General features: G+C 36.3%; 1 protein-coding gene across 2 annotated transcripts in view; it reads right to left on the bottom strand.

The window, feature by feature from the left end:
- The window catches only part of nbas (NBAS subunit of NRZ tethering complex), a 166,723-nt gene that overhangs the window by 75,546 nt on the left and 63,922 nt on the right, over positions 1-27,255 (bottom strand). For both annotated transcript variants that reach the window (XM_032585504.1, XM_032585505.1), the window contains 9 exons: positions 25,141-25,254; positions 20,786-20,899; positions 18,784-18,941; positions 17,289-17,372; positions 15,913-16,062; positions 15,378-15,491; positions 14,125-14,248; positions 10,479-10,555; positions 9,699-9,836 (listed from right to left, as the gene is read on the bottom strand). In XM_032585504.1, the coding sequence (XP_032441395.1) occupies positions 9,699-9,836; positions 10,479-10,555; positions 14,125-14,248; positions 15,378-15,491; positions 15,913-16,062; positions 17,289-17,372; positions 18,784-18,941; positions 20,786-20,899; positions 25,141-25,254 (1,073 nt within the window). The remainder of the gene's footprint in view (positions 1-9,698; positions 9,837-10,478; positions 10,556-14,124; positions 14,249-15,377; positions 15,492-15,912; positions 16,063-17,288; positions 17,373-18,783; positions 18,942-20,785; positions 20,900-25,140; positions 25,255-27,255) is intronic.

Below are 27,255 nucleotides of genomic sequence, written 5' to 3'. Positions count from 1 at the left end.
TTCTTAGTCCTACGCTGCAGTGGAGCCCCAACATTACTAATCAATAATAATAGATTCTAAGGATCACTTCAAATGTTAACGTGGTAATCATATTGCCACTATTTCAAATATTAAAACCTTGTTTTACAGCAGCCGCTCTATTACACACATGGTGTGACATCTCTGGTTTTACTATAAAATATTAATGACCATTCTTTTCAGGAAGGCTATATTTTTTATATCCTCACGTTAAACACTTCTTAAAGAGGAATTGAATTCAGGCTGAATTAAAATCAGTCAAACGTTTTTAAAACCTGGAGATCAGAAGTCACAAAATTCTGATTGGTGCATCACTTGGTCTGGATTTTTCTTTATACAGAAAGTGAGGTTTTCAGTATACCTCATACATTTAACAGTACATTTTAATTTATTTACTTTTAAATGAAAAACAACTGAAGTAGAAACAGCAGATAAATGGACCAAACAGCATCAGCCCTCAGAGCCTAATCACAGGTGATGCAAAAACAAAGGTGTTTCATAATTGCAAAGTGGTATATAAAAATTTGATAATAGTGTCATGGTCTAAAGAGTTTTTAGAGATATCCTAGAAAGAGCTCTGGATGTCACAAAGTCACCTTACATTACAATAGGCCTGAATTATAACCTAATGAAAGATAAGGGAAATTAAAAAGAAACATTTTCAAGAGCAGATGGAGAAAAAAATGCAAATTACATAGCTTAACTTTAAATTTAACCAACTTTGTTTGAATGGTAATATAAAATGAAAGAAATTGCCATCACTAAGTTGTAGTAATGATCTTAATGAGTTGTGTGTATGTCATGTTTAACACTTAGTTTCATGGTCAGTGGCCTCATTAGCACTAATACTGCAATGGAGTATCCAGTATCTGCACATAATTAGTGGAACGGCAAAGGGGGTTGGGGGAAGCAGGCATTGGTTGTAAAGGAATAATCACTTCATAAACAGGCTCAGCTGCACTGTGGGTCATAAAACACCATGAAGGGGAGTGATCACGAGAAAGACACGAGGAGGACAAGGAGGAGCGATTCAGCAGAGTTAACGCCATGGATTTTATTAAAGAATTAGGAACTACTTAGTCTCAACAATCCCAGTCAACTGCAACAGTGCATTAAGAGTGCACATTTGTCTAATAGGGGACTCTTTCCGGTCCCCTATTACAGGGTACCGATGAGTAAAATATTGACTTCTAATGATTATTGTTTGAAAATACGATTTGTACAAGTGTATAGAAACAAGGAAAACAAGGAAATTAAAGTTAGTAGATTAAGAAAGCAACAGCGTAAATGGGAGGTTATTTGATCTAAATTGTTATTCCGGTCAATTCAACAATATACCACTGTTTCAATGGTCCATCACTTCCAAGGTCAGCTCTGTTAATCAGAATTTTAAATATCACTGTGACTTTCACTTCAAGAAATACCTAGAACGAGTGCAGCAATAAAATATTTCTTTATATTAAATTGGTTTTATCAAACCAATTTGTCTATTTAAAGCTGCCTGTTGAAATTAAGTCACAAGAACCTAAAATTTAAAGCCATGTGATAGTTTTATAAACTTTGCAGTTTATAAACTCGTTGTTTTGCTCCTGCAAAAAAAAACATTTTTTTCCCTTTAATTCTAAAAAACAATGTAATATTTGAATAGAGCTCGATCATTTTTAAACAAGAATCATGCATGTTTGGGTATAATGCAACCGTGTGTGCTCTAAATGTACAGCAGCGCACCGCAAGTGACGGAAATCAATACTCCAATAAGTGAGAGAATTGCGGCTGCAGGCGAAGATAAATGTGTTGATAAAAAATCTCCATCTCTTTACTCAGCATATTGCTTACAGAAGAATTACACTCACAGCTACAATTATCTAAGAACATTCTCATAAAACTGCGCCGGAAAATACAAACTAATAGAGTATTAATGAGACTCGTATAATGGGAGGTAAATGTTCATCAAAACCAAAACAAAAAGAGGACTATTTTGTAAACACCACATGCAGAACAGTTATGGCAAAAAGCAGCTTTGTTTCACAAATGAGCACTTTAGCCACTGTAATGAAAACTTCCCTTGTGAACAAGTAGAAAGTGGCTCACTATGCCTTGGGGAGTAATGGAAACTCAGTCTCTGTATCGCTAAGCTATAGGTTTCCCAGTCATGCCTCAGAACTATAACAAGATGAGAAAATTAAGAACCGTAGGCTTTAAAAGCCAATAGAGGGCAAATGAAAGCTGAAAATCAGATGAGTGCCATAAAGAGACCTAAGTGTAAAAGAAACACACAAAAACCTTAAACAGAGGTAAATTTAACATACAAAACAAGTTACAGGTTTGAGGTTATATATTGGTATAAATTATGAATGACAGATTTTCTTGGAAATGGTTTGATTTTATTCTATATAAAGATAACTTTAACATAACTAAATGATTTTGTATAAAAAACACAAGGAAAGAAATTTCAAGTCAAACAAAATTCTGAAATTTCAAATTTATTTGTAGCAAACTAATTTTGATGCAAATTGTTTGTAGCTGTAGGTATTATTTTTAATAAAACTACATGTATACTATGTGTAATTAACAAAAGCTGTTGTAGTAATATAGATGAACAGAAAAAAAAAAGTGTAACAAAGCTTTCTGAAAGAATATTAATTGAAGATACAGTAAAAGTACTAGGCTGGTTTAAAATCTAATTTATCTGAGAGATTTCAACATGTTTCTGTGAATGACAGATCTACTAGTGGTCATTAAGGCTTTGTCTACATGGCAAATTTTCATAAACAATTAGTAAAAAATGTACATCCACACAAACGTATGCAGCACCACAGAAAACGCGATAGTGGGTATGCCGGACTAATCTGTGGCACTGTAAGACTGCAACAGAACAATCCAAGAAACAAAGAACACCGAATTGGGTCATGTTTGTAATTTGTGAGAGTAAAGTGCATGTGAGTTAAGGAAATATCCCTTCTTCAAAAAATAATTGTTGGTCATATGGTCTCCAGAAATACTGGATCCATGAGAATGCACAGCCTAAATGAGAAAAAACATTTACAGATACACCTAACCTGGAACCTTAAGGCTGGGGCGTAAGTACCTCGGGGTTCAATGTTCAGACCAATAACCTTTACTTTGAAGAAAAAACATTCACTCGAAAAATATCAGACAGAAAGGGAAAATGTATTTTTTCTGTTTATACACAGCTTTATTTTACTAATAGAGAAAGATTATTTCACCTTCTGATTCACTTAGACCACAGGTGTCAAACTCCAGTCCTCAAGGGCTGGTGTCCTGCAACTTTTAGATGTGCTTCTGCTGCACCACACCTGAATAGAATAATTAGGTCATTAGCAAGGCTCTGGAGAACGTATCTATACAAGAAGGAGGTAATTAAGTCATTTCATTCCAGTGTTTTGTACCTGTGACAGATCTAAAAACTGCAGGACAGAGGCCCTTGAGGACTGGAGTTTGACACCCCTGACTTAGACTATAACGATGTTTAAATTTAGACAAGAGACAACAGTTTGTCATCGTTGGACTTGAGCATCCTAGTAAGTTAACAGCTAATTTTAAAGACATTTGGTCCTTTCCATTATCAGTGCATGTCCTCGTCTAATGTCTTCCACCTGTGTAATACTATCAAAGATAAAGGTATATCCAATGCAAAAAACCTAATTTAACTTGGAAAAAAAATCTGTATTAACAGGAAGCACTCCTAGTAATAAACAAAGAGAATATAAAAAGTATGTAAAGAATTGAACAAAAATAAATATATATATATATATAGACTAAAAACTACAGAGACGTTCTTGACATATCTACCAGTCCATACAAAGACAGAGCCAGGGAAAATCGACAAAGCTTTCTCAAAATTTCTCAGCGTGACCAGGTCATTGACAGACTAAATTAAATTCACCCAACTGTGTTAGAAGCAGTACATTAAGGTCTTACTGACACTGATACTTTCTGGATAGCTTGGAAATGTATCAACAGAACATTTTTTCCTCTTCAGAGTCAGCAAGTTGCTGTGCTTAGCAAGTTTTTGGAGTTAACTGATATGAAAAAGTTTTACTCCTTTTTAAATTCTTCCATATTTTTATCAAGTTACAATGACAAACTTCAATATATTTCAATACAGTATGGTGTGAGTTCATATTCATTTGTTTTATTATTTTACCTCCAAGTACAATCTGGTGCAAACAATTAACTCAAAAACTCAAAATATGTAAATAGAGTCTGCCTGTGTGTAATTTTATCAAAGTATAAATCCTGTGGCCTGTGAAAGCATAAGAGGCTTGTTAGAGACCATTAGAGGATAAACAGTATTATGAAGATGAAGGAACAAAGCAGACATGTCAAGAAGAAGGTTTCGGGTATGTTGACAGGAGGATTATATTACAAGATAAGATCTCAAGCTCTATGCATTTGACAGCTTTATTCAATCCATTATCTGAAAGAAGAAAAATGGCACAATGGAAATCCTTCCGATCGACAACATGCATGTATTCCTAAATTTGCAGCCCAAGGGCAGAGAGCATTTGTCAAAGAAGCCAAGAACTCTACAGTAGCTGCAAATATTCATAGTTCATGTGGGAGGATCTGTTGATAAGACAACTATTGACCTCAGAGGTATGCCTTTTATTGAAAGTACGACAAAACAGCCGTACTGACAGAAAACCAGAAATGGCTTGTGCCATTTTGAAGAGGAAAACAAAAATTAAACATTTTAGAATTAATCCAGATGACAAAGTGTGGAGAAAAAGTAACAATGTGGAGACATCAACCCAACAGTGAAACATGACTGTGGCAGCGTGATGATGTTAGCTGGCTTTTCTCCAGCAGACAAAGGGAGCTAGCTAAAGTCAAAAGATGGAACAAACACAAGGCAAAATTTAATTAAGAACCTGTGACAAGGCTTGAGCACTGATGTTCACAAATGCTCTTCCAGTTTGACTAAGTTTGTGCAATGTTACAAAAATGAATAAGAGTGAAAAATGTGTCTCTAGATGTACAAAGCTGGTTGAGACACGACCTCCAGGAAGAGAGTTACATTGCAGTGAAAAGTGTGAATGATTGATTCTCTTAATTCTGAAATGATAGTGCTGCAGGATATTGACGTTCACTAAAAATGACAAAACATTTTGCTATAGCATTCATCATGAATATGTATGAGAGTTAAGTCTCTATTGTGTTGTTACTGCATGTAAAGTAGATTCTCTGTAATCGCATGTAGCTACTATACACAATTTAAGACTGCAAATTCATCTTAAATGAGTGAATTCTTCATTCTAGCTTTCAATATTCTTTCTTTTCTGGGAGCTTCAGTTTGAAAATCACTTTAATATATCAGCAGAATGCTATGAAAACATGCTGCTCATTGAAGCTTTAAAAACACACCTCGAGTAAATCCTCAGAGGGCTCTATTCCTATTTGCAAATAGATGATTTCAGTAGCTTGAGTGTTTGGTGTCTTATTGACTGGGTATGAAATTATGCGATAGACACTGGAGAATTGAAAAGGCACAAGAGTCATTCACACAGTGTTACTGCTCTTCAAGAAGAGAGTGGGAAACACTCGGAGACAGCTTGACACACCACAACACACACAAAACAGACATCCATCAGCCGCTGTCTCAGGAAAACAGATCTTAGACTGAAATCAACACCAAAATGTTAGCCTGCAGGAACACTTAGACACTACAAACATCCAAAAGCATGCACACAGATGTTTCATGCCCATCCATGTATCAGAAAACATTTGGCTACGTGGCACATTTTCTCTTCTGCTAAGCCAATTTGCAATGCAAAGCAGAGATTGCATAAAACATAAATACGCCCTTCCATACTTATCTGAAATTAAATATCACAGAATGTAAAATGCATGACACTTTAAAGATAAGAGAAAGCAAGAGAGCTTCTGAGAGAACAGTACAATGTATAAAGCATGTACTGCTTAGATAGTAATGTGAATAGAGAGGACTAAGACTTGACAAGTCATGCAGGATAGTAGGGGACAAAAAAGTTACTGAACAAAGAAGTGAAGAAGTGGTTAATACAAAAATGCAACACAATCAAAAAGAGGCACCATGAAAACTATTGACAATTTTTCAAGCTTAAAGGGGTCTGCCCAATGCTTGTTCAATAGGACAATGTTCTGATTTTTACTGGCTAGATGCACTGAATCAGTTATCATTTTTGTCTTGTATTAGTGGTTTCCTGTGTTAGTCTCTATTTTCACATCAACAAAAAAGCTGTATCCCTTTCATTCCCTCTACCCTCAAATTATTTTCCTTTAATAAAAACAACCAGCCACCTTGTTTTTATTTTTTGTCTTTGGGGGGGGTTTCTTTCATAAATTTGTCCAGGTCAGGAAACTGGATGTTCTCCTGAAAACATCCAGGAGATGTTTTCTCAAGTATTTATACACTTAAGAATTTCTTTCTTTGTTTTGCTTTTATTGTTGGAGAGATAGCTTAAAATAAATATAGCTATGTGGTACTAAAATCAAAAATTGTTTACAGTAACATTTATGAAAAAGAAGTGTGAGATGTAGGAGGAAACATACCAGTTTTTTCTTGTTGCAAACATTTTTGTGTCAAAAGAATTTTTTTGATATCTAGGTAGAAAAATTCCTTAAGCCCCTAAGCAACAACATTAAGAAAATGCTTGATCCTTACAGGCTTATTATGATTTTGGTTTTTTTGTCACACTTAAATGTTTAGGATCAAACTAATTTTAATAGCAGATAAACATAAAGAAAATATATTTTTGGAATGACAATAATGCTAGAGAAAGCAACTACTGATTCAACATCAATACCTTCAGTCTGTAACAATATTGTTTTCATATTTAACACCTAACAAAAACATGGTCACACTAATAAATTTGTACACATTGTGTCTTTACATTACACAAGTACATTAGGTATAATGTTGCTATTACAACTAAAGTTAAGTCCAAAGTTGTTTCTAACTCTGGCAGATTTATTTTAGACACAATCTTTTAATTAAACCAACATCTCTTCTGACTGGAATATATAATATACTCCTTTTTTGACTAGCCCAGAATGCATGAAACAGAAAGAATTAGTATATGGTGCTAAAAATGAGAGTGATGGGTAGGAGTTCTTTAAACCACAAACACCTGTAGCTCATCACCAATGATATGTCAGAGAAATATCAGTGGAAACATGCAAAAACCTGGACAGTAATCAAAGGAAATGAGACAAAAAGTTTTTAAAATAAATATAAAAGATTTCTGACATGCCATTCTTAAATATAATGTGAATAAAATAGATAATCTTTTAGGATTATTTTATTATCTTTTGAGAGATTATCTTAAATATCTCAAATGAAATGAAATATCAGAAATGCATTTCATATCAGAAATGCCACAGATATGAATAAGTGTAGTATTAACTGAAATTCATTTAACAGCTCTTATGCAGTTACAATGTTTTAAAACACTTTTTTAAGACAAGGTAATAGAGAACACATACCTGTGAGGCAAGAAAACAGCATAAAACCGAGTGACAACGCTGAAATGAAGTTAACATAACCTCATCAATAACAGTTGAGGGACAGCAAGACCTCAAAACAAAATGAGAACAAGCACTCAAGCGTGTTCACACTGAAGCAACAAAAAGGGAAGCGGATGGTAAACAAAACGGAAGGAAAGAGCTAAAATTTGAAAGTGCAGCTACTACAGAGAAGGGAAAAGAAAAAAGGCTGTATATATATTTTAAGTTAATGGGCTTGAACTTTACTTGAGGCAGGAGGTTGAGGAGTGATTAGTGCCATTAAGATGCAGGAAGACTGTGTGCATCAAAGTGAAAATGTGTGTGCAGCATTGGCTGCCAGTGTATTTGTGTGGGTAGGGATGTGCAAGTGTACATTTCTGTGCACAGTGCTGACCTTGAATGTCAACTGGGACACACTTCTCCACTTTTTCTGCTGGCCTCGTTCCTTCTTCTCTCTATTTTCTCTATCTTTTATTTCTACATGTTACTTCCCTCTTCCTACCTGAACTAAAACCCATGAGAGCCACAGACCACTCAAGAAAAAGGTCAGAGCCATTCTTCCTTTATTCTGTGCCAATCAACCCCTAACAACTCAACTGCTACTCTTCTCCATCCTCGCCTTTCCTTATCTGTCATATTTGTATCTCAGTCAGTCTTGACATATTTATGTTTTATCTCAAAGATAATGTCTAACAATCAAAGAAGTGTATCTTTTTTTTCTCAATTTCCCAATTAAAATTAAACTATTAGTTCTAACAAGAACAAACAAAACAAATTTAGAGAAAATCTAGATAAAACAGAAATTAGTGGATGACACGCTTTTACACTGTGTTCCAAATCATTATGCAAGTGATATTTTCTCAGATTTTCTTAAATGGTCAATGCAAATGATGGTCAGTATAATTTTCAAGTCATGAACTATTATAGTATAAATCAAAATTTACTGAACAAAGCTCCCCAAAAGATCAGTATCTTTTTTCAAAAATAAAAAACTCAAAATGCACTGTTCCAAATTATTTTGCACAGCAGATTTTCTAAACATTTTATGGATTATAAAGAACTGCAAACAGTCATTCTTTGAATGTGCAGTATTAAGTGGTCACATGTACTAAAATCAAAAGCTATTTCAATCAAAAACATCTTAACAGAGCGAGTTACATGTTAACATAGGACCCCTTCTTTGATATCACCTGCACAATTCTTGCATCCATTGAACTTGTGAGTTTGTGGAAAGTTTCTGCTTGAATTTCTTTGCAGGATGTCAGAATATCTTCCCAGAGCTGCTGGATTAAAAACAAATCCTTTACTTTACTAAACTATTTCAAAGTAAATCTGGCCCAACCAGATGATACTTTTATCCAATCTCTTTTTTATAGAGGTCTGTCCCTGTAACCATCAAATCATCCCCCTTGTTATTCATCCATCTATGTGTTTTTAGTTATCCATCCACTTCTCCCACTGGCTTTTTAGCCATCCATTGATTGGTCCATCCATGCATCTGGATGTATGGATGGACCATTCATCCAGCCATTCACTCCATCTATCAGTCCATGTATCTATCCCTCTAGTCATCGAGACATCCAACTACCCATCCATGCACTGATCCCACTAGGTCTTCATCCCTGAGCCACATATCCATCCGTTTGTCCATCCATTCGTCTGTCCGCCAGCCATCCATCCCACTATCTACACAACCATCCATCCTCTCATTTGTACATGCGTTTGTTTTTCAACCATCCATCAAGTCAACAGACCTGCTATTCATCCATCAATAACATCCATCCATCTGTTCATTTGTTAATCGATATTTCTCTTTAGTTATTGAGTCATCCATTCATTGATCATTTATCCACCCATCTAGCTATACATTCACTATCCATCCATTTCTCTAGCTATCAGACAGATCCATACTTTTTCCAAGTTCCATATTTTAAGCCGGGGCTCTCCTCAACTATCTTTATAAAATCAAAATGAACTTTAGTGTTTATACTTTAAAAGGACCAAGTGTTTTCGACATTTGAGGCTTTAGAACTATGGCATTTTGACAAGAAAGGAACCCTCATTAAAACATTAAGATGATGTAAAACTTTTTCACTTTGATACAGCTACTGGCATTAAATGATTAGCATACCACCATCTTTTATCACCATTCATTGAGGTCACATGCAAACCTGATAGAGAGTGTGGTTTTTGTCCTTGAAGCAGGGCACAAGGCGGGAATAGATCTGCAGGGAGTAGTAGTAAGCAGCCAGCTGGAGTGACAGAGCAGAGTGGCACTGCTTCTCAAAACACTTGTTGGCATCCAACACCTGCATGTATTAGAGACCATATGTTAGAGGGAAAAAACAGTCAAAGCATTAGGTATTTTTACCAGAATAGCCGTAAAATGTATAGAAAATGTATAAAATTCACTTTGAATTATACGTAATAAAATTTAATCCCATAATCTGATTCCAACTTTTATAATACACTTTCTTTCAAACAAGTATTTTCATCTCTTATAGAAGAAGCTAGCTAAATCAAATTGAGCCAAATTGTAGCAAAACCTGTGGCCTTTATATCTGCATAGCTGGTAAAAATACACTTCGGCCACACTAAGGGAAATTACATATGTACAACACTGATAACAGGCTTTAATTTAAACTAAAAACCTTCAAAAATCATGTACTTTTCAGCAGTATGCTACATTATGTTGGTATATTTCAACAAAATGCGCTGAAGTTTGTGGATGTAATCTAAGAAAGCCAAAGAAATTCAAGGGTAAAAAACACTTGCAAGGCACAGACATGCATCATGTCTCTGTATTGCATTTTAATCTTTATTGATTAAGATCTGTTTGTTACTCTCGATGCAGTTTATGGGTAACACAGAAATGTTAAAAGTATAACTGCACTGAAAGAGAAAAGCATGTACATTGCCACTAGATAATGTGTGTGACTACGTGCACATACCTGAGGCAGGGCCAGTAAGTAGGACAGAGCCAGCATCATGTCTCTGGGAAATGCATCATTGGCCAGCTGCAGCAAAACTGAATAGAATGGAGGGATGCAAAGGAAGAAGGAGAAGAAAAGACTTTAAATGAACAGCTAACTTAGCCCTCTTAAACAAGGGAAGGGTTGTAGTGTAAATATGAAATGTCCTTAACATTTTGGTCAAATTTTGGATTCTCTCCTCACTCCTTCTGAACTGCCCTACTTCCCCTAAAACCTAGCTAATTGTGCTAATTATGCACTTGAAATAACTAGCAGTGAGTTTTTACATCACTCTGTAGAAAATTTGACCAACTCATTTTTGCAAGGTTATAATTCTGCCACACTGGAAGGTTGCCAGGCTGGAATGGCCTGTCATTCCACTGTATCTCTATTGGATACAGTATGATACATTTAACCATTATCGATATTTCTCTTTAGTTATTGAGTCATCCATTCATTGATCATTTATCCACCCATATGTGGCTAAATGGCTAACCTAAACATCTCTGTTAAGATGTTTTTGATTGTTTTTGAGCTTCTTCTATAAGAGAAGAAAATACTTGCTTCAACACATCACTCCATGAACACTTCATTCAACTTTTGGGATGGTGCTCATTTTCTCGAATGCAAAAGTTTAGAAGATATAAAGCCAAGGCATATAAAACCAAATACACATAGTACATAGTTAGGTAATCAATTGTCTTCTTCCTAATAATCTGAAGCTTTAAAACATGGAGAAAAGAAAAAAAAAACATAAGGAATCCATAAAGGGTTCTTTTATGAAGCAAATGCTACATTTTTTTATCATTAAATCAGATCTTAAAAGGGTTAGGGTTTAAAATCTTTACAGAATTAGGTTGATCAGAAGTCTTTTTTGGTCAAAAGGTTACTGCACCAATCACTCAATAAGACAATTCAAATACTGACTGACTGCATTTATTGGGATCTCAACCAAACAGGTGCTCAATTAGAAGTGAAACACTTAAGAGTACATAACACGGTACAAACAAGTACTGGCAAATGGGATTTATCAGCTCTACAAAGTCAAAATGAAAACAAAGACTGACTTTTTTGTACACTGCCTGGCTAAAAGAGAAATCAGAAAGTAAACAAACATATCACACACACTTTTCAGGTTTACCACTGCAGATGAACCCATACCACTCTGAGCACACAAACACACTTAATTAATCACTCACTAACTGAATCTCACACACACAGAAAACAGTGGGAGTGAGCATAGGGAAGCAGACAAAATCACTTTGTAGTCCACAAAGAAGAAGAGGCCTGTGCTTGTGATAAGAGCAGCAGACTAACTGGAACAGACAGAAGAAAGCAGAGCATGGACACTGGCTGAGAGACAGGTTCAGGGGTAAAGGAAGACACATGCTCTGAAGAACAAAATGCACACCACTGTGCACGCATACAGAAGCATCCAGTGGCTGAAACTTCTCTGTGTGAGCAGGGGTGGAGGACGTTTAAAGAGCCATAACAGCTCTCTTAGGAAGTGAGCCCACCTCCTCCCTTAACTCACTTTTCTCTTCCCTCCTCTCCTACCCCCTGGGTTTCAATGAGCTACACCTCAGAATGAGCTGATTACACGCCTCTCTAAAGTTATAGATACCATCGGGACAGGAATTACCAGAGGGGTAAACATGTACACCCCCTTAAACACACACACACTCTCAAAGTAGATAACCCTGACTTTAAAGCAGGAGATATTTCTGCTTTAGAGAGAGATGAAGGGGGACACTGATAAAGAGACCTCATGGAGGAGAATGGGCATAAGACAAGGCTAGTTTGTTGCACACATCAATTTGGATTTCTACATCAGCTAAATGTGGCAGGATGGCAGCACATATTACGGAAAAACAAGTGATTATGGCCAGCCGGTGGCAGCACATAATGCTCAGTGTGTAGTTCAATGTAAACTGTGCATCTTTGTGTCTGTTCACGTTAAGCACTTGTGCACCTCAATGCCGCTGAGTCAATGTTCACCCTTGTCATCATTAATTACCTCCACCTTATCAGGGGTCAGGTGGAAAATCAGTGTATTTATTTTCTTAAAGGCCATATCCTAGTCTGCTTTTAAGGACAGCCGGTGCAGCGGACAGATACGCCAGTCATTAATCGAAGCTTGTTATCGGGAGACGACGGCGTCCGGAGTGGCTTTTCTCTTTCACAACACGTCGCGCTTCACAAGCAACTCCGAAGGGAAGGTGACTTTTAGGGAGGCAGATACGCAGATGGATGGCAGAGGCAACCATAAGAGAGCCTTAGTTTGGTTACGGAAGTTTGTGTGTGCGCGAGGTAGATATGTGGATGCATACCAACACACCGCCGCTCTTTGGCTAGAGATAGCTATTCAAACACACATGTTTGCTCTCTACTTTTGTTGTTGCATTGATTTTGTTGAGCAGCTGTGATCCATCATATGGTGTGGCCTTGATGTTTTGACATGATGCTATCTCTCTGGTACCACTGGAGTGATCTGTCATTAATTACCGTTGCCGTGGGAAGCGTGAGAATACATTAATTAGCAGAACGAGGCTATTCTTCCCATGTTATCCCCAGCTCAGACACACATGGGCTCTGTGGTTAAGATGGATGAGGTGAGGGAGGGCAGGGTGTGAGGAAAAGGGTTGACAATACTGTGCTCTTGGCAAATGACACTGCTTCAATTGTACTGAGAAATGGTCCAAGTTAAACAATACTGACTCAGTTTACTCACAAGCTACAAATCTTCTTCTTAAAACCAGAGATTCTGCAAATGTCACAAAGTTGCATTTAGGATCTATTTAAGACCAATGTCATTTAAATTTAATCTCATCAAGATTCACGAAAAATACCTTAAGATATAGCTGAGCCAAGAATTATTCAAACCCCAAGGAAATAAAGATTCAAAGTATTCTTAACTTTAAAAATGTTTTTGTGATTGTAAAGAAATATAGATGTGTGTCAAAATATGATACTAAAAGGTTCTATAAATTTGCAAACTGTGAGAGTTCAGAGACAAAAAAAAAATCTCTGAAAACCTCAAAAACAACAAAAATAAAAGGAAGCACAGTCAAAGGCTGTTCATACTCTAAAACCCTATAATGAGGCTGAGTTATAACAAAAGATGATCAACAGGCCAGAAAGTCTTACAGGCCAATTTTTAAGACTTGTTGCCAGTTATCGACAACAATTGAATAATTACTTTGAATGACAGTTGTTTCCACAACCCAGGGGCAAATGCTTTCCACAAAGGGCTATGTTGGCTTTAACAGCTTGTTTTCAACTTAAATTATGAGAAAATCTGAGTAACAACAGGACAAAGTTCTCTTCAAAAATGTTTTGCCATTATACAATTCAAAGTTGAAGGTCTTCTTAATTAGATAAAAAAGCATAAATATGCACATATAAAAATAAAAAGATCTTTAAATTCAGAATGAAGAACCACTGGGCAGGATAAACAAGAATGATGTCACTGCTCAGATACATATATTTTAAACTAAGGTAGAAATTACATGAAAATGGAAAGTGATAATAGCCAAACATTTTTGATCTGTTAAGAAGTTTATCACAACAAAATCAGCAATTTCACCCCTTTTATCTCCATCATTAAGTGTTCTTTCATGCTTACCTTCTGTCGCAGGAAACAAGGTTTTTCCTTCTGTTTTAGCCTCAGCTAATTTCCCTGTCCTCAGCAAAACCTCAGCAAAGTTTTCCTGAGGCATTTCTTTGTAGGACGAGTAAACATCTTGACTCTAAGAGACAGAAGAGGAGAGAGTGATGAAGTACTTGGGGTTATAGCAAGTAAATTCTTGCAGATGGGTAGACTAGAAAATAAGATAAAAAATAGAGAGATGTGATTAAAATGACTGAGCATCTTCATTCACATGGAGTTAAGACAGATGAGAGATGTAAGTAGACAAATGAATGTTAGAGCTAAACAAAGATTTGCAACCAAGAGGCCTTATGATATCTTTATAGGATTGCTGTGTGGCAAGTTGTTTCTCAAGTGTCTCAGTTGTGAACAATGAAGTTCCTCCTCCCCACTTGCCTCAGAGCCATCGCTTCGACACCGAACGTTTCCCGTCTGTCTTTAACACTCCATTCATCTTTCTGTCTCGGTGCATTTGTCTCTTTCTCCTTCAATCAGCCTCTTCCTCATCTCTTTTATTCTTCAATGCAACTTGTATGTTAAAAAAATGACCCCATTGATCAGGCACAGAGAGATGGATGCAGGGAGCGATTATTGTTAGATGGATGATGGAAGATGGATCAACGGTGGAGATGAAGTGAAAGAAGGGATTTGGAGAGGCCTATTAAAGTGTCATGAGAGGAGATATATCGGCCTTTGCTGTTTCGCCTTATGTCCACTCCTTTACGTATCCATATGATTTGTGTCTGAGAGTAAAAAGCAGAGATGACCCAAGCGACCATTTTCTAAGTATTAAGGTCAATGTATTCTTTTTTTAACTTTTTACTCCTGCACATTTCTGCTGCCATAAATCCTTATTTCAACATTCTGTTCTTATGGCTTTTCCCCCACTCACCTTTCCTCTTCTGGTTAATATATGCAGTGTATTTCAGCTTTTTTATTTTCAAGTCATCTTGGATTTTGCTGACTAACATAATACCCATCTTAAAAAATGCTGCTTCCCTGATGTTAGTGCTTCTAAAGTGCTTTTGGCATTATAATTACTTAGACTGAAATCAATATTCATTTTGTCTTGACACAGTTTGTGAAGGAATGTATAAGTCATGAGGAAGGGAAAAAATCAAATTAAACACACTCAGTTAGGAGTCTACTCAGGTCTTTTTTACAATTTAAGAAGATGGCCAGCAGTAGAAAATAATGGTCCATGGTAAATACAGGACCAAGCCACTCACCGGGTCTACATAGGGATCCTCAATGAGCTCCTGATAAAAAGCACTGCAGCCCTGGTGCTCCAGGTTGGAGTTTTCATATACCCCTTCCTGGTTGGTGGCTCCTGCTCCATGACCCTGAGGAGCCATCAAAACATAATAAAACTTTTACCACATGCCCACAGCACAGTCATCTCGCTCTGTCAAAGCTCATATCCTTGCATATTCTCTTTCTTAAGAAAGTAGTGGCCATGTGGGCACTGTACTCCCCCAGCTACCCCAAGAGATGGCATTGTGCTCCACCTGGGTGACCACCTATCAGCCCACTAACCACAAAATGATAAAATATTTAGGAACTTCAATTAATTATGCAACAGACGAACTTTGGTTTTTGGTGTTTTTAATGAAGTCTGAATGGGAGCAGGAGCATAGAATAAGTGGGAGAGAGGACAGAAACCTCAGGAATCAAATAACTCTCCATGTTCCTTACACTGTTGATGTTTCTTTACTTCCAAACTGTTTACGATACAGGCCCATTAGGTTAGTAATGTGTGTGCACCTGAAGTGGACGGAGGTAATTAAGTGACTCCTTCCACCAACGGTGGTCACTGACTGCTGTCAGCACTGCCTTGGTTGTCAGTCCAGTGGTGGTCAACACTTCCATGGTCTTTGCTGTAGTCCTATGAAGGAGGTCTCTAGATGTGCCAGCCTGCAACCAAGAAGTGACAAGAGAAACCAAAGATGTTTCAAATATTTAATAGTGTTATGAATGCAAAGTGAGGCCTTAACAAGTAAGAATGACCCTGCATGACAGAACAAGATTTTTTATACATAATGTTATTGATTGCAACAACATCTAAAATCACAGCAGGTTGAGATTTTAGTCGCATGTTGTTAAGGTGGGAGGTGGAATTAAGTGAAAGTCTGATCTGAAAAAAAAGCATAAAAATAGAAATGTCCCAGGCCAAATTGATGAATAGACATTATTTGAATAGAATGTATCTGACAACATAAAGCCAGATAAAATATCTCAAAATCAACATATGTCCTGTTTCTGAATGTCATGATTTTCAGCAGGCTATTTATTCTCCACAACGGTCTGACACTGTTGAATTAAACAACCTGAAATTTCTCCAAAGCGATGTAAAAGACATATTGCCACTTATTGCAAAACACTTACAGCCTGTCAATGTCATTTTCACATGGGGTCAGGTTGTTTTTAAAATACGTTTTCAGCATTATTGAAAAGTAAAACTCTTCTCTAAACTATCCTGAAAGTAAAATAATGCAACAAAGACACCTCTTTAAAAGAAGATATTGTTCTTTTCAAATTGAATGTATTTGTAACTATACAGCCAAATTTTATGTCAGGTTTTGCATTTCCATGTTATGCCCACATGTTCCCAAAACCCCAGTAACACTACAAGTGGGCTGGATCCAAATTATTTTGCATCCTTCCTCCATATTTAATTTGCCAAGGGATTGAGAGTCAAGGAATTGAAAAACAAGAGAAAACAAATACTTATAGACACAGAAGTAATAATGCAAACAGACATCTAGAGGTCTTAAATATACACAAGTGAGATCTGGTGGCATTAATATAACAATAAAATGACAACAGGCAGCTTCAGATGAACTCCCATACACAAAAAGCAGTTCAAGTCATGAAACATTAACACCCACTCAAGGCATCATAAAGCAGGGAGTGATGAAGAGAAGAAGAAAGGGCATAAATTAACCAAGGGAACTGAGCAGACCTTAACATTAAGTTTACAAGTCATCAAATATGGAGCAGTAGGGAAACACATAAACAGAACCAAGGGTTCTGTTTATGTGTATACCAGCTGTATACCTGGGTATACTCAGACAACCAGCTTAGACAAGGATCATATAATCACATAAGGCAAGCACATTAAATGAATAAAAGACACAAACCTTGAGATAGTCAGCCTTAGCTACTTCTTGTCCACTCTCCTTATTGGCAGGCTCCATTTGATAATTAACAGCCTGGTACAACAACTGCAAAACAAGCAAGTAATAGAAGTCATTTACTGAAGAAACGTGTAGTTAAAATAAGATGATTTATTGTCTTTGTGTATATACAACATTCTGGTTGTCATCTCAATTTCTGAGCTGCAGCGAGAAAAAGGAGTATCATAAAAAGAAATGTCGGAACTCTTTTTTTAGTGGAAAAAAATAAAATGTGTAACGTGTTCCTTGATTCCCATCTTTGGAAAGACGTGTGCTGCACTTGTTAAAGGAGGATAAATTATGATCAACTAGACAAATGCCATATTAATGTGTTCACCTACGTTCGGGAGCAGGGCCACACCATAACCACACTTTTCATTATAATCAGCTTTCCTGTTCAGCACACAGCTTAATCCTTTATCCATTATATCTTACAGTCTTTGCTCCTATATCCCTCATCTGTGAAATACGTGTGGAAAAAAAGAGGAAATAACCTTACTGCAATATCTATGTGAGCCAAACACACTTTTCAGAAGGAAAAGTGTTTTACTAAAATCGCTCCTTCTGAATGTAAATACATACAATTGTTGAACATCAGAAGTCAAACTGACTTTACAAATTAGTAAAAGTGAAGAGGAGAAACACTGGATCTGATTTGCATGTGCAGAAACATCTGCCAAGATTTGAACAAGATCCTATGGACAACTGACACATTGACTAAAGTCTAGCTGGATGAAAGGAGCACAGAGAAAGAAAACATAGGCATCATCTGTCAAATATAGTCAAGTCAATGTGACGATATGAGAATATATGGCTGCCGATGTAACTGGGTCACTGCTGTGCAACGTTGTGAGTGTTGGCTGAAGTAACAGGAGAAGTTTTGAAGTGTACAGATCTGTACTTTAAGCTTCAGCAATGAAAGACTTTCTTGGGAGTGTGAAGGCTGTTGAATGGCCAAGACAGGTGTCTATCCTGAACCTAACTGAGCATGCACTTTTCTTTATAAACCTAAAAATAGAATCAGGACAAACAATTCAGAAAGGCAGTTGTAAAGAAAACTTTTGAAAGGAAAAAATTTCAAAGATGAAACACCTTTATGGTTATGGGGTATTACATTTATTTTTTGAGGTATTAAATTTATTTTTTGAGAAGGCGAGTATTTAAGTATTACAAAATAAAATCAATAAGGAAAAATAAATTAGTTTTTGCAATGTTTTTTGATACCTATGGTAAGAGCTGTGGAATATTATATATATTTATTTCTTTATCTTTGTATATTATCTATATACACATAACCTGCATCTTAACTCGAGTCGAGCAAATCTCAATCTCGTTGTAATCTGTTGATGACAATGACAAATAAATCTTATCTTATCTATAAGCTCAAAAGACTAATTTTGTGCATCCAGAATAGCAATTGATTCTAGTTTTTACTTGAAAAAGGCCATATTGTCCAAACCTGAGTTTGCAAGTCACTGGAGGCAGCAAGGAGGGCGTGGATGTTGTCTGGGGGACAGTGCGTCAAAGCAAAGGCCAACAATTCTTGTCGCGCTTCCAGGTCTCTGTAACCCTCACTCTGACCAAGCAAACTGCACACCTCCCACGCCGGACTGTAACCTGAGGAAACATAAGAGGGAAAAGAGGAAGAGAGCCACAGTTAAGAAAAATGAGCAAGGTAAGATGGTGACTATCTTATAGTTTCATTCAAATTTTGATGAACGTTTTATGATATAACGCAAATTCAGTATCAGTAAGTATATAAATTAATCACTGACAATAGAAAAAAACCTTTTACCTACTTATACAAACCATCAATTGGACAGAAATTCTTATTTAAGTCTAAAAGTAATCTTACCTGGATGAAAATCAACTGAAAGATAGTATGTGTGCTACTCACTAAAGCTTCTTATGAGAACTATGTCAAGGTAAAGTGTTGGTTTTTGAATGACAACTATACAAATACTCTGTTTTCAAACACACACTTAGCGTGTGATTGGTTTTCATCATCTCTTCCTGGAACATATTTCTTTTTTTATATCTGCATTATCTTCCTAGTAGAAGATAATGCAGGGTCAGAAGGGTGAGAAGACTCCATTTTGCCTAATTAATCTACAGTATGTCTTGGTAAATTATAGTTTTCATTGCTACTAAGAAGTGACATTCTCTGTGAACCAAACAGATAATTTATGATTTGGTCAAACTAATACTAGTTTTGGATTTTTTTTTTGTCCCTCCTGAGCATAAAAATAAATCAAGCAACTTTTAATTTTATTGCCAGTGAAAAATGAAAATGATTTGTCATTTTTCACTGCAAGAAAAACATCTCCATTGCTCTAGCTCCATTGCTCTAGCAACAAGCGGTAACACGTCAATGTACTTTTGGCAACATATTGTGTATTATAATAGGTCTCTAATTGTGCCAATACTAGAGTAATTAAAAGTAAAGTAGAAAATAATTGGATGTATTTATGATTTAAAAAAAAATCTTAACAGTGATAAATTCAAGATCATTTAAATCAACTTGTTCCTAAGTGGCTTGTTAATGTTTTAAGATTTCAGTTTTAATGTTTTTAATCCATAAAAAAAACACATTTTCTCCCAATTGAATATACATTTAATCATGATGAGAATTGAGGATTGTCATGATGCGCCACTGCCACATTGACGCACTAAATATAATGTCTTTTAAAAGCACAATATGATTAGAGATAAGAACACATAAAAAGTAGAGTGTAAAAGTAAACAAAAGTATTTAAAAACATTTTAAAAACCAGTGTGCATTCACACTCCACCTTCATTTTTCGTGGAATGAAATACTGTTTTTATACTTTATCATTTCAGTTGGCAGTACCATTCAGATACATTTAGGGGTAATATGACAACTATATAAAAATTCACTTGGCAGACAATTTTATAACAATAAGGGTATGAACATCATTTATAGATTTCTTAAAAAAACAGCTTGGAAGTACAGATATAATTTTTTGTGTTAATTTTTTAAAAATATATATTTTTTAATTTATTTCAAATGGCTAAACACTTAAGTAAACAATAAAAGATACTGGTGATAAAGTCAGAGAAAGAGTAAGAAGAAGCAACATATTATTTGGTCACTTAGCCAGTAATTAACAATTAGTAAAAAAAAAAAAATCTCAGTGATATTCATGTGAGCTTTAAACCACAGCTCAATGATTTCTGTTTTTGCAAATTCCAAAAGGAAATTTGCTGCTGTTATTGTTGCAAGTCATTACACCATTTGCCATATTTATAGATCATTCATCCTTCTCACAATAAATTGTACCTATAAAAACCTCAAAAAAATCTCTGAAATATTTTTGCAAACTAAACACGGATTGAAATCACTTTGAAAGAAATGTTTAATGAATAATCCTCTTGCACAGAGAACATTTTTCCCCCCCCTTAACTACGCACATTGGCTCATAGTTCATTTAACTACAAACCTGCACCCATGAGGTCCTGACAGTGGATGTAAGAGGCTTTAAAGTCCAGACATTTGAGGGCTTGCTCTGCCAGCAAGGTCAGCACTTGGCCTTTTCGCCTGTTGTCGTCATCTCCTGAACACATCAAAGGGAAAGTTTTTGCTTGAGCCGGTTCAGAGACATGCAACAAATAGGCAGGATTTCAAATATTCTTCAAACTTAATGACATTTCGTCTGATTAAAACGTTTGTGAAAATCAATTTCCCGGACTTGACTCAAAAAGGTTATAAACTTCATTTACTGTTAACCCTAGATTTAGATTTAATACAGAATTAGGAGAAAAAATTCTACATTTCCTTTCTTACCCACGATTGTGTTTGAAATATAGACAGTAAATTCTTTTATGCTCTCACTCAATGATAGATTTTATTTTTAGAGGGACTTTAAAAATGATACAAGTACACAAAAATAAAATGCCATGAAAGTTCAATAGATTTTTGTCACTCATTTCTTATCGATTTATTTCACATAGTGAAAGGAAGGTTTCCTGAAACTCTAATTGGTGCCTCAGTCTGGGTCAGTAGGCTACACAATCATGAGGGAGACTGCTGACTGGACAGTCGCCCAGAAGACAGTCACTGAAGCTCTCCACAAGGACAGTACACCACAAAATAGAATTTCAGTGTGTTGTATCCAAGCATATTCATAGATTGTTGGGCTGCTATCAAAGCAAGTTACTGGGTTTCTATCACACCTCAGTAGAACCAACTTTTTCACAATATTCTATATTTTACATATTTGAAGTTACAGGAATTATTCTTATTAGAAAGCTATTTAAATGTCTTTTTTGGAGATTTCCCTTTAATTTTGAGTTGATTTATTTCTGTCCTTCATTAAATCAATTCAACTTTCTAAGAATTTGATTCTATGACTCTGAGGAACCTAGCAACACCACATCTGGTCAAGTAACGTGTCCTTTAGTGGCTCTTATTTTAGGACCAGGACAGGAAAATATGGAAAGAGTAAGTTTGTCCAAATATCCAAGTCTGCTGGACAGACAGATGTTGCTTTCTGTCCTCTCTTAGAAACAGTCCATGCTAGTAGTGGAGACGACAGCCAATACCACTTTGGCAAAAAGAGATAAAAAGGACAGAATGCTATCGTTAGTCCTTAGTAATATGTCAAAGAGAACGAATTTTAAATCGGTCCTTTTTTCTCATAGTGAAAGACAGAAATCAGACAAAAGTGACAATGCTTCCATAAAATGTTCTGCAAAAATCTGGGGGTTTTGATTCCAAAGGTCACAATTGTCCAAGTAGAACTTATTAAATCGTTATAATAAAATGGTCTCAAAAAGTCAGAGATCACATACTATTTGATGTCTTCGTAAATGTGGTCATTGCCATATCTTTTCATCCAAAATAGACTGTTTGAGATGTTAAAGTCAGCCAGCATGCCTTCTCTCTAAACAGAAAAAAAAAGCCAATATCTTAATAAAGGTGGGAACTGGGTGAAGAATCGGGACAGCCTTTGATTTTTCTGTCAGCTCGATAAACAAAAGGGGGGGAGGACAATGAGATCAAAAGGGACATGGACAGAAACGCAGCTTCTGAACAAACTTGTGCTCCGAGGATCAAAGAACAGACACTGCATGAAGAAATGCGCTGGTCTTTGGCTGTGCTGCCTGTGTGCGTGAAGTGTGAGTGACGGTTAGAGATGCGGTGTTTACCAAGAGGGGGTGAGATGTATTTGTCAAATATCTTCTGGGTGAATGGTGAGAGGGTGTCTTCAAAAGGCTGTCAGGACCTCAATATAGAGGAATGTTTGTGTCTGAGCAAACCAACCATCATCTTGTTCTGTTTTTAAATCCACACAGCTCTTGGTATTTATTTTAAGCTCATCTGAATCAGACATATTGATAATCTGATCAATATGTGTACTTCTCCCTGATGGACCTATCAAACGCTGAAATCAAAAGGTTGTGAAATGTCATACAAAGACAGTCTCCCAAAGCGATAATCTGGATCAGTGGAAAAAATAATTATAAACACATCAGTATAAAAAGGAATATTTCAATAATTATTACTGATCCTTTCATATATTATTTTACCTCACATACTGAATGATTTACGGAGCATCTCTGTCGAGGCAGAAACCCATCTCTAAAGTGTTTTTAACTTGTGTGTTGGTGATACCTGCATTAAATATTCACCACAAAGCCCTGGAGCTATGCACCCTTCAAAAGGCTCCCTCCTGCATTTATTTATTTAAAAAAAATGTTTATTCCTCCTCTCATCTCCCTTCTTTTTTCCCCTCTGAAACCACACAGGGAGAGGTTCCTGCTGACTAACTGTGAGGGGTACAGACACAGAAATGCCATGAGAACAGTTAGCAGGTTTCCTTTGGCTGGTGGCAAGTCCCTGAGCGAGAGGATGGAGGGACAGACTCACAGACCCTGGAAGAACAGTAAGATGAAAGCTGGAGGGACAAATACAGCGACACAAAAAGGGTGACAGCCTGTATTTCTGATATGTAGAACATTAAACTTTGGAGGCGTATAGAAACCAAAAATGTTCTAGAAATCTTAAAAAGAAGACACATTTCCCTTTAGGTTCTTCTTTAAAGTTAAAGTTTTCTTTTTCACCTCTTAGAATCAAGGTTTCCTGGGTGAAAAGGTCACAGTGCGAACTTCAAGGTTTCTTTGAGGATTTTATATCAACTTTCCCAATTTGCAGCCAGCCTACATTTTTCTCCTCTTGTATTGAACTGATTGCACTGCTGGTCGATACAGTCGGTGTGGAACAGCTGTGCAACATGCATCTCCACATATGAAAACTCAAAACAAATCATAAATTATTCAGTTTAAAAGTAGGGGATTCCCCTACTGGAATTACAAGATGAATGCTGATGCAAAGATTTATCCCGTGGAGAGAGTAAATCCAGCAAAAACCTGAAAAATGTCAATATGTGGTGATGAAAGTAGGCCAAAAGAGAATGAGCAGAAATTTTGCCTTTCTGAATCCATAGAAAATGTAGAATGTTCCAGAGGTCTAAGCATTTATTCACACAGATACACACAGGGTGAAAATGAATCAAAATCATTTCTCCACAACTGTCATTATAAATAAAAACAGTCAAGACTTCTGCAGTTTCTAACAGGCTTATTTACTAGGATTACCTTGATATGATGCTGCCATCACCATGTGCAATTTCTGTTTTACAAAGGGAGGCCTGAAAGTTTAGTTTTGGTCTCATTGTTCGGGAGCCTCTATTTCCACATGCTTATCGTGTTCCCTTCACAGCTTATGGATAACTTTGAGATTTTACTTGGCTTTTTTCAAAAATGGCTTCTGGTCCTCCTCGAACAAATGCAAGATTTGTGGCGTGAAAGACAAACTGTTCTACCAACGTATTCTCCCATTTGAGTTGTCGATCTCTGCTGTTCCTTCAGAGTGGCAATGGGCTTTCTGGCTAATTCACTGCTTAATGCTCTGTATTTTTTCATCTTTTCAGTTCAGGTGAACAACCTTGTCTTAGTAGGTTTGCAACTGTGCCATACTGTTTTTATTTTTAGATGACGTTTTGAACTGTGCAAGATGTCTAAAGCTTGAGATATTGCAACCTTGCTTAAAATTCCTCTACAGTTTCATCTTTGACACCTCTGCTGTGTCCCTTGGTTTTTGTGATTTTTTTTTGTTCTCTAGCAAATTGCTGAGAACTTCACAAAACAGCTATAGTTAAGCAGCATACAAGTGGACATACAAAAGTTTAAGGTTTATTTTTAAGCAACATCAGAGAATAAATCAATTCCAGAAGAAGTGATTAGTGGATGGCAGTGGATAAAAACTTTCATAAATCACCTTCTAAGAGCAACACATGCTAAACTAGGAATAAAATGTAAACTTTCTGCTAAATAAATCAGTAAAGAAAGAAGGTTTAACTGAACTGTCATTCTGATGGAGGAAATTGTTAATATAAAGACCAAACAGCCTCGTACCGATTCAGTGTCTGGCAAGCAAATATGCAAAATATTGAAGTGCACCAAACAATTTAGAGACCATTCAATATAATGTTTGTGTGAACAGAAATGTGGGTTTTGCTTTTGTGAGTGTGAGCTTGAGAATCGAACCTTGCTTGAAACCTGAAACACTTGTCTTGTGCCTCTGCCGTGTGAGAACTGTCAGCAACCTTGCTAAAAGCACCCATGCATGCATCATTGTGCATCTAGGTCGGACTCTGTTGTATGCATCTCACTTCATCTTAAAAGCAGTATCACACAAAAAGCCAGCAGGACAGTCTTGATCATTAAAGTTTATCCACCATCCCTTTTCAACATGATTACGCTCCAAAAGCAAAAGAGGTGACTTTGCATGTACCTGACACTCGTAGAAGCGAGGCCAGGTTGAGCAACGTGGCAGATTGTTTGTAGGCTGTGGAGCATTGGGCGATGCACTCTTGGATGAGAGATAAGCGGTCTGATCGCAGTCGCACTGGAGGGAAGAACAGAAGACAAAGAAACAAAGGGTGGTCACACTTGTGTGGCAAATTACAACACTCAGTCGGGAGAAAGTTACAGTTGATGATTCAATAACAGGAAATTGTGTGAAATGAATGATGAAGCTGCTATGAACATGTCAGGAAAATAAAGTGGAACATAATAAATGCAAAAAACTATAGAAAACATATTTTAAATCATCAGTAATAGCTTTAACTGTTTTCTACATAATCACTTTAGAATAAGGAGAGATAAAATTAAAATAAGTTTAAGCTAATAGTAAAACAAATGCATACATAAACAAGAGGTGCACTGATCAGACTTTTCCTGACCAATATTTGCAACTTCTGAAGTCTGACCTGCAAAGTCAGACATTTTAAGTCTAAGGATAAGCAATAACAGACGGAAAAAAATGCTCAAAGTGAGTTTAAAGACCCATAGTTCTGTATTCCACACAAAATGAAAGAATTGCAAGGTAATCCCCATTTATCTTAGAACTTTTGCTTTTACGAGTAAGCATTGTTGAGACAAATAATGTTAAGGATCCTAAAATAATTTTTCCACTATAGCTTTCATTAATAATGATCTAAAAATTACAAGAGATAAAAACGTTTATATTTAAGCATTACTGTAAATCAACAGTGATTTCACTACCTAAATTGCACAATAGCATGTTTTTTAGTGAAAATATTTTCCATACAAAACTAACTTTACTTTAATTCATGATGCACAAATTCCCCAATTACAATTTCCACATTTCTTCAACCCTGCACTGAAACATGTCAAGTTTAGAAACTCAACAAGGCCCTATGAATTATTTGCTCCCCTCTGAGAATCTTTAAAAGTTGGCATCACTTTGGGCGAGGCCTAGAGGGAATTCTGGGGAGAGAGAGGGTGTATGAGGCATTGCCTCGGGCTCTGTAGAAAGGCTGAGGGGAAAAAAAAGCTTGAGATGGATTACATATGTTCAAATGCTTCGGCTTCATACTTGTGTGCGTTTATCTGCTACACAGCATTGCAGAAGGGATATGGCTTGTACGCTTTAAGAAAAATAATGTGCTATTCTTTTAGTGTGTGTGTGTGTGAGAAAAAGAGAGAAAGAGAGAGAGAGAAAGTGAGAGAGATTCAGAAAAAAAGTACTGTGTCCTTGAAAGAGTGCAATAAAATGACACCCGAGTACAGTGGGGAAAACAGCTTTGGCCCTGAGGAGTAAAAATGCAGTTCACACAATCACTAATGTCAAATAAAATCAATAAGTTGAGTTTTCTCTTCACAGGAATTTTGTTGTGCTAAGGCATTTTGTCCGTCTTCCAGTCTCTAAGTTGATGTGAAAATAAAATGAGATGGTGACTGTAACAGTAGTATTACAGTCCTAAAAAAGCACTTGCGCGCCATTTCAACATTATGATTTTATTTGCTTTATGCATGTAAAAAAAAAAAGTCAACATTTGGTTGTAAAATAAATAAGATAACCTCCACTATTAAATCTTAAATTTGGTTTATTTACAAAAAAAAAAAGATCACTCTGACAATAAAAGCAAACAGTTGTTGCTCTTGAATATATAATTGTCCAAAAGTGTGAGCAGGCTTATTTACTAGGCTCTGAAAGCAGAGCTTTTTGTCAGTTAACAGGTCTGGAGCATTCAGCTGTGTGTTCACAGACTGCAAAAATAGGAACAAAACATCAGAATTTGGCCCCACAGATGCACATCCTGCTTCTCATCTGTATGAGTCATTTTACTATCTGCAGTGGCTTGCAAATCTATTAACCTCCCTTGAACATTTAGTCATGTAACAACCACAAGCTCCAATATTTTTTATTGGGATTTTATGTGATTTTAACGTTGTTCACAATTGTGAAGTGGAAGAAAAATGAACATAATTTCAAATGAAAATCTAAAATCAAAATGTGATGTACATTTATATTCACCCAATTACTGTCAATCAATTAAAAAGTAATCAGATTAATCACACTCTGGCGCTGTGATTAATCACG

Source organism: Xiphophorus hellerii, chromosome 15 (assembly GCF_003331165.1).
Source record: "Xiphophorus hellerii strain 12219 chromosome 15, Xiphophorus_hellerii-4.1, whole genome shotgun sequence".
Taxonomy (NCBI): Eukaryota; Metazoa; Chordata; class Actinopteri; order Cyprinodontiformes; family Poeciliidae; genus Xiphophorus; species Xiphophorus hellerii.
Note: the sequence above shows the minus strand (reverse complement) of the source record. Positions and strands in the feature narration are given on the sequence as shown.